The 8,620-nt window shown below is 35.4% G+C and overlaps 2 protein-coding genes across 5 annotated transcripts in view; both read right to left on the bottom strand.

Moving 5' to 3' along the window:
• LOC112155227 (cystathionine beta-synthase) overlaps positions 1-1,375 on the bottom strand; it is an 11,854-nt gene extending 10,479 nt beyond the window's left edge. For all 4 annotated transcript variants that reach the window (XM_036209800.1, XM_036209802.1, XM_036209801.1 and 1 more), the window contains exon 1: positions 639-1,375. The gene's annotated coding sequence lies outside the window, so the exon portion shown is untranslated. The remainder of the gene's footprint in view (positions 1-638) is intronic.
• A 2,133-nt stretch (positions 1,376-3,508) lies between these two features.
• The window catches only part of LOC112154861 (splicing factor U2AF 35 kDa subunit), a 7,548-nt gene continuing 2,436 nt past the window's right edge, over positions 3,509-8,620 (bottom strand). The window contains exons 4-8 of the mRNA XM_024286069.2: positions 6,458-6,507; positions 5,886-5,984; positions 5,672-5,805; positions 3,965-4,057; positions 3,509-3,897 (exon numbers count right to left, since the gene is read on the bottom strand). Coding sequence (XP_024141837.1) covers positions 3,780-3,897; positions 3,965-4,057; positions 5,672-5,805; positions 5,886-5,984; positions 6,458-6,507 — 494 coding nt within the window. The 3' untranslated portion in view covers positions 3,509-3,779. The remainder of the gene's footprint in view (positions 3,898-3,964; positions 4,058-5,671; positions 5,806-5,885; positions 5,985-6,457; positions 6,508-8,620) is intronic.

Raw genomic sequence — 8,620 nt, 5'->3', positions numbered from 1 at the left:
TTTAAAATTTTCCTCATTTAGACTTAAAAAAAAAAGCTTTAATTATTTTTTTTCCTCCCTCATTACTCCCTTCAGAGAATAAATCAAACTTCTATCTCCACTGCTTCAATAAAACCCATTTTCTAATTCCCTTTCGGGGTCACGGGGGTCACTGGAGCTGACCCAGCTAGTGTCGGGCGAAGGCGGGGTTCACCCTGAACAGGTCACCAGTCAGTCACAAACAGTTTGATATTTATCTATTTAAAGATCTTTGATTATCTTTTTACATTTTTTTAGCGCTTTAGGGTTTCACAAAGTTTGATGTTTTTCTGAACATTTATTTGAAATATTATGAAAATAAAGATTTTTTCTTTTAAAAAAAATGAAAATATTTGACAGAAAAGATTATTATTCACACAGAAAATAATATATATTTGCACATTTTTTAGTCTGCATACGTGCTTTTATTTTTAAGTAGTGGTTACCATTAAAACTAATAGACGAATTGCAGGATTGAAGCATGAAAATTAGTTGAAGTCCTTGAACAAGTTCAAAATGCTTAAGCAAAGTTAAAAAAAAAAGATGCATTTACAGAAGTCTTGACATAAATGATAACATATATGATTATTTTTTGTAATGTGAATGTAAACAATACTTACTGCAGGGCGAGCGCTGCTGTGACACTTCCAAAGACACAAAGACTCTCATTCCCAGGGAAAAATGTGTGTGGGGGTTTGGGATTTTAGGCAGGGGGACCAACCCACTCACATGCAAATAAGGGGGTTGAGACTTTCTAAATGTAAACACTATTTGAATTTTACTTTTTTAAATGTGACTGCTGACACCATTTCATGTGTTTTACTCCAGAGCGGTGGAGTTAAAGTTTGGAATAAAGCAACCTGCTGCCTTCCACAACTATCAGGAGAGGAGAATTTGGGAACTTCTGACTCCCTAATCCCCCTCTGGAATTCCATTCGATGTAAAATCCCAGATTAAACTATAAACAATTACTTTTATTGGCAGAGAAGTGGGGACCCATAGTGGTATAATTATGGCAGTTATCCGCTTTGTTCAATAATTCTGTGTTTCTCGACATCAGGCACTCGTTAGCATGAATAAAGTCGTACTTTTTTAAAGTTTAATGTACTTTTATTTAGCTCTTTTCTTCTAGTTTTTACTTAGGTCATTTTCTATAATCATAACCTCCTTAAAACTGATTTTTAAAATAAAATAAGAGCAAATACAAATAAAAAAAAAACATTTTTACAAATTGGGTTTGAGAAAAATTAAGATTTCGCTTCAGATTCAATTTTAGTTTCCAACGTTTTCCATATACTTGTGGCTTTAAAGTCCTTCTTTTTGCTCTCAGATGGACTCATTCTCTGGACCACCAGAAACCGCCTGTTTCCACACATTTAAACTGAAGGGGATTGTGGGTGTTCTGAATAGCTATTAACAGGTGTCAGCGAGGATGACAGGTTCAGCCCCAGAAAGGCAGGAGGAACCCGGCTGAACTCGCTCCAGATCCCATTATTTTTATCAGCGACATGTGGGATCTTCCTGCCGCCACTCGTCAAGCCTGTCCACTGCCCCATGGGTGGGGGGGAAAGGGGGCAGTTTATGGAAGAAAAGAAGCCAAAAGCCCATACCATGAAACTCTTAATGAAATGGGACGTTTTTTGGGAGCTCAAACGCTCTCAGCTTTGTTTAGGTCAAAAACATACATTTTTATACAGCATAAAGACACAATTTTTACTGCTTTCCAGATCATTTTTTGCCAATCAAAGTTTAAATAATCCAAATGTCAAGTTTATTTCTTCTTATGCTCAGAATTCACTTAATTCTCATTTCACCTGATTTCAGGAACGGTCTTAAGAATAAGTAAATTGATAAATTGATTTATATTTTTATGATCCAGCCAAGTTGTTAATCAAATCCACCCAAAGAGAGTTTCTTCAAGTTAAATTTAAGAGCTTTTTAAGGCCATGTATATCAAATATTAAGACCAATTAATCAGCTAATTAAGTTAAAACTGTCACTTCTTATTTTGTTTGTGTCTGATGCTTTAAGCATGCTTCTTTTTTTAGACCGGCGGTGGACATTTAGCGTTTTGGTCCATAAAAACGTATTTACATTATCTTCTCTAAATAATTAGGGTTGAAATGTTGGATTTTCAACAAGACGTGAAACGGAGAAGTTTCGCAGCACCGTTTTTAAGGCTCAGATATAAAAAATTTAAGATGTTTTTAAAGGTTTTTGAGGTAATAATTCCAAATACATAAATTAAATGCTTTTAAAAAAATATTTGGAAAATACTACAGCTTCTTGAAAAATAAACCCAGCATGAGACATGCTGGGTTTATTTTAAAAATAACCATCACAGCGGACAACACTCATGTGCTGGCACCAAAAAAATATTAAGCAAGGGGGCATGGGGCAAACAGGATAAACATTTATTAAACACACTGAAACTAATTTGTTAAAACTTTTTAACTTTAAAAGCATAACTTTTGTAACATAATAAAAGATTATTTATGCCCTTAAATCCAAATAATCGTCTCAAAAAATTAAAATTTTGACATGGAATGTCAAAAGAATCACCATTTTTTAGGCTCAGATATCAAAATGTAAGAATTTTTAAGGTATTATTTTCAAATTTATAAATTCACTGCTTTTAAGACCCCATGGGAACCCTAAATAAAGTAAATGATAAAAAACAACTCAAATTTATTTACTTGTATGTCATTGTTTATAAAAAAATTAGACATAAATATCACGAAAATTTTTGCTCTCCATAAATTATGTCCTGTCAAAATTAAATGATATATAGGAAATCTCATATTCTGGCATTTGGCAAGTCAGCTGACGCACTGTATGATGGGATTTGTAGTTCTGGCCCCCGGGCCTTGACTTTGACACGTGTATTAAGCCATCATTAGAGTCCAATGTGTGGACACACTTAATATTTGGAATGTGACCATACAGTATATTATCATAATCTAAAAACGTTCCCTTTGTTTTATTTAGATGTGGAAAACAATTATGAAACTAAAATGTGAATGGGTTTGTCATTAATTCTTGTTTACTTTGTTTTACATATTTAATTTACATTTGATTATCTTACAAGAAATACAAGGAATCAAGAAAACTTCAGCTGCACTGTTCAGTACCAGGTATTTATCTCTGAGTCACACTGGTTGAAGTTTTGGCTGAAGATGTCCTGAATCGATTTGAGGTCAGTGAATCAGATCGTTCCAAATGAAACAATATCAACGATGAATTGGGTTGACAACCAGAAATTATGATATGAATCGGATTGTTACACTCTTAGTTTTAAACTATGCGAAAAAAAAAAAAAAAAAAATCAACACATTCAAATAGGACTACAAACTGATTTTGAAGCCAGCTTCCATTCTTGACTCCTCATTTTTACTTTAGTCACAGTTCCAATGCTGCTAATTCAGGATATGAGCTCTAATCTGAAGTACCCGCTGGAGGATTTCACATAGATTAGCTTTGGATACCAACAGAGAATGTAAAATGTTTATTTAAAAAAATAAAAGTGTCCCTTGACAAAATCTCTATAAAATATAGCAGTCCATTTAAGAAATGTATTTTTTTAGGATACACTGGGGAAAGAATCCGTTTTGTTAAGCAAGGATTTAAAATTTAATGAAGTCATTTTCCAAAAAAACAAAACCAAAGAAAAAAGCTACAGCTTTAAAACATATTTAGTCATTCCTACAACAGATGTTGTAGGACCCAACATTAAAAAGAGTGTAATCAGAGGAGGAGGTTGCTCAGAACCGTCCTGAGCGTTCTCTGTCTCTGGAGCGCCGCCTCTTGTGGTCGTGTTCTGCCTTACGGCCTCTGTCCCTCGAGCCGGACTCCCTGTCTCTTGACCGAGGTCTTTGACGGCTGTGGAGGGAGAGGAGAGGATGAAGGTTTGATGCTTTTCTTGGATTCTCCGACTGCAGCGTTTTACCTCTTCCTGCGGCGGCCGTACAGCTGTCTCCTCAGGTCATGCGAGATGGGCTTCAGATGCATGAAGTTACAGAAACCCCCGCGAGTGCAACCGCTACAACAGAAAAAAGACATTATTCATCATCTTTGCATCCTCAAGTCCCCCATCAAGTCCCCCTAGAACAGCGTGTCAAACTCAATCACACAAGGGGCCAAAATCCAAAACACACCTTAGGTCGTGGGCCAAACAGGATAAACATTTATTAAACACTAAAACTACATTTTTTAAATTTTAAAACCATAACTTTTGACATAATTATGGACTAGATATATAACATTAATGCGATGATGCTAGCGTGAATAACGGGATAGGCCTAAACAAGCATTTGCTTCCCCTTTTCAAACATGTTAGTTGATTTTTCGGTTTGTGATTTTTTTTTTCTTTGCAAGTGGAGATTGTATTGGTTTTTTTTCTTTGTTTTTTTGGTTTTGTTTTGTGTTTTGCTGTGTTTTATGCTCTGTATATTTTTATCTTTTTTCTTCTTACAAGTTTGAAATAAACCTAAACCTAAATTCTGAATGCTGTAAGCTGAATTTGGACGCTAAAGAAAGAAAAGCCTAAATTAGCCAAAACAGCTAGCATGTAGCTGCAATATTAGCTAAACTCTAAAACAGCCAAAAAAACTATAAAAACAAGAATAAATTAAATAAAAACAGCTAACATGTAGCTGAAAAATAGCCAAACTTCTAAATATCCTAAAAAAAAAACAGAAAAAGCATAAATTGACCAAAACAGCTAGCACGTAGCTGAAAAAAATAGCTAAATTTCAAAATATCAAAAAAGGAAAAAGCCTAAATTAGCCAAAACAGCTAACATGTAGCTGAAAAATAGCCAAACTTCTAAATATCTTTAAAAAAATACAGAAAAAGCGTAAATTAGCCGAAACAAATAGCGTGTAGCTGAAATATTAGCTAAACTCTAAAAGAGCCTAAAAAACTAAAAAAGAAAGGTGTAAATTAACCAAAACAGCTAACATGTAGCTGAAAAATAGCAAAATTTTAAAATGTAAAAAAGGAAAAAGCCTAAATTAGCCAAAACAGCTAGCGTGTAGCTGCAATTTTAGCTAAACTCTAAAACAGACTAAAACAATAAAAAAGAAATTAGTCAAAACAGCTTGCATGTAGCCAAAACACTAGCTAAACTCTAAAACAGCCTAAAAAACTAAGCTTAAAAAGAAAAGCTTAAATTAACCAAAAACAGCTAGCATGTAGCTGAAAAAAATAGCTAAACTTCAAAATATCCTAAAAAAGACAGAAAAAGGCTAAAATAGACAAAACAGCTAGCATGTAGCTGAAAATATAGCTAAACTCTAAAATGGTCTAAAAAATATTGATAAATGTCGAAATAGACTAAAAGCTAGCAGAATGCAAATTTTTTAAACTTTAAACTGTAACTTTTGAACATAATTATGAATAATAAAAAGGCAGGAATATTACTCCAGAATAAAATCAACTTAAAACTAAAATAACTTTCAAGATTTAAAATATATTTCATCAAAATGATACAAGTTAGAAATGAGCGCAAGATAACATCGGGCCACTAATAACAATAAAATAAAATGATCCGGCCCTCTGGGTAATTCTATCCGGGCCCTGGGCCTTGACTTTGACACAATGACCCTAGACTGTGGATCTTCCTCTAAGCTTTTCTTCTCCCTCCATGACTCACCCCGTCTCATACTGGTGACAGCAGGCTTCTCTGAAGTCTGTGACGGGGGAGAGCTCGGCGTGGATGGGCTGTCCGTTAAACCAGCGGTTGTTCAGGTCCAGCACCGCCTTCTCTGCATCCTCCTCGTTGCGAAACTACGAGGACCAATCACCAAAAGAGAAAGTCAAAGGGGTCCGCAGAGGCGCCGACACACCGCAGAGTCCGGGATTCTCACCTTCACGTAAACATTCCCAACTAGATGGTCGCCGAGGTTGTCGCACACGTTCATTTCTTCCACTTCGCCGTACTTTTCCTCCATTTCTGTGAAGACCTCCTACGAAGGTTCAAGAGCAAACGTGTGACAAAAAGATGGTTAATCGGAAGCAGGAGAATCAGATACTCTACTGCACAAATGTGAAGCAAATGATTATCTATCTGCTGTTTCAATAGAGCTATGGTAACAAGGGAATGTTGTGGGATCAATAAAGTTATAGTCTATTCTATTTGGGCACACTCTGGTTTCATTTTTCAAACTCCCAAGATCTTGTATTGACTTTGTAAGAGGTGCCATTACTGAAACAGCTTATTTTAAAACGAATGAAACAACTCAGATCTGTGGTTTCTGGGTTTCACCACTTCAGCCTGCAGGAAGTCAGAGTCACACTAAGAGCAGCAACTTCCTGGACTGAACACCGACTTCTCCAAACATCACCAAGGGTCCCTCTGGCTGGTTTTCTTTTTTCAAATTTATAGGTCATCTTTAGAACAGATTGATGTTCTAAACCGCAATCAATAAAGTTCATTTACCTCAAAGAATTCATCATAATGTTCCTGCATCTCCATGTCGCTGATGTTACCTGATGAGAGAAAGAAGGAAAAAGGGATTAGAAAGAAAAACTTCGTGGAAGTCTGTAAATGAGCCATTAGAGAAGCACAATTTATGGCTTTTTTTTTATTTTTTTTTAGATCTACTTGAACAAATGTTACATGTGACTTTTTGTTGTTAATGTATTCCTCTCACTTTTGTCGAGCCATAATCTCTGAACTCATTTATTTAGAGAAAATGGTATGGTCGAGTCGGGGTGGGATTATACAAGTTCGCTTCCTTCCACTCCCTTTCAAGTGATCAACTTGTGATTTATTAAGTGATATGTTATGTATTATTACCTGATTGCTTGAAATAAACCATTTCATTCATTCATTCATTTTCTCAAAATAAAATATTTTAAGATTAAAACTGCATTTCTGAGTATCTCTATCTAAATTGTGATAGATCAGGAGCAGAAAAAGTTCAGGTTTGTGATGTAGAAACTGGGATGGCTGGTCCAGAGTCTCTCTTTTTAGGTACAATTCTGATTCACTTGCCCACAAATAGATCCATTGGAGTCTTTGTTTTCCTCGTCTGAGCTATAAACTGAACAGCTGGATAGCTCAGATGTTGCTCACCATTTTCTCTCACCGCTAATGTTAGCTTGAGGTTGTGAGGGGCTATCAGCTGGCAGGAGAGCGTGTAAACAAAGGAATGATGGGATATCAATGTAGAGCTGTTCCGGCGAACAGACCCGCCCACAACTCAGAGGCCAATTTCTGCAGAAATATGTCTTGAAAACGACAAGTTCTTTTTTAATTTTGGCAAAAAATGGCATAATCATAATTAAAAAACCAACGGGAATGATCTTAAAATAGATAAAAATGTAGTTAGACTGGGACTTCAAATGGATAATTGATCCAGCTTGTTGATTTTTTGTCTTTTTAACACATTCAAACAACTAAGTGATAAAACTTTGTTCAGCTGATGGTAGTTTTAGTGGAATTGTAACTTTTCAATGTCTATTTATATCCAGATGACAAAAACAAAACAACTCCAAGAGCTCATCTTTATGATAAAAATAGCACAAATAAAAAAAAATATATCAAATCTACACTAAAAAAAGTGAAATATTGGATCAATTTGCGACATTTAAAAATATTACTTTGTATCAAATTAAATGTTTAAGTTGAGTAAACCATCAGCTCAAAATTTTAATATGAAGAAAACTAGTGATAATTTTAAATGTAACTAATTACAAAACTTTTGTTAATTGATCCAATATTTCATTTTTTTCGGTGTAGGTAAAGTCATGTTCAACATTATGAAGCCACTTTCTCCCAACATGAAACAAAAAAAAAAGATGACTTCATAACCACTTTTGACAGTGTCAGTCACTCTTGAGGCACGCCATTGAGTTTGAAAACTTATGGTGAAAGATATGAGAGATAAAGACACGTTTTAACCCCTTCACCCAGAACCATCTACAACAGGAAACAGCTGTGAGGAAAATGACGACACCTGGAGGCCCAGAAACCAGCAAATACGGTCAAAATCATGAGTAAACATCTTTAAGATCAGGGTGTCTCGACTCCAGTCCTCAACACACCTAACCTCAGCTCATCCTCGAGTCTTCCAGAACCTCAATAATCAGGCTTAATACCGTCTTTGCCAGGAAGACAGTAAACAAGCAGGATGGAGGGAAACCCAGATTCTTTCAGGCTCTCTGTCGTATATAATCTGTGCCATCATTTCTGCCGCAGCAGGTTAGCATCCTGCATGTACAATGAGGCGTAAAAATTGTCCTCGTTTTGTTTCCTACAGAGAATCATTCATTGTCTTTCTGTCTTTGACCCGGATAACACGGAAAAATCTGCAGTGACAAAAACAATCAATTCAATGCGGTTTTTGACCGGATAATTAGTGGATTCAGTATATTGCTGCTCCTTTTTAGCTTTGTTGTCTGCACTACTTTTATTTATGTATTTAATTGTTTTTATTTAACCTTTATTTTACCAGGAAATCCCATTGAGATGATCTCTCTTTTTCAAGGGAGACCTGGCCAAAAGGCATCAGATTGTATCCACTGATCAAATTCAATGTGGGTACTTTTCAGTTAACAGTTGAAGAGAGTTCATCACTTACTGATGGTAAACATTTAA

Source organism: Oryzias melastigma, linkage group LG21 (genome assembly GCF_002922805.2).
Source record: "Oryzias melastigma strain HK-1 linkage group LG21, ASM292280v2, whole genome shotgun sequence".
Lineage (NCBI taxonomy): Eukaryota > Metazoa > Chordata > Actinopteri > Beloniformes > Adrianichthyidae > Oryzias > Oryzias melastigma.
The sequence above is the reverse complement of the archived record's forward strand: the minus strand, read 5'-3'. Positions and strand labels throughout refer to the sequence as shown.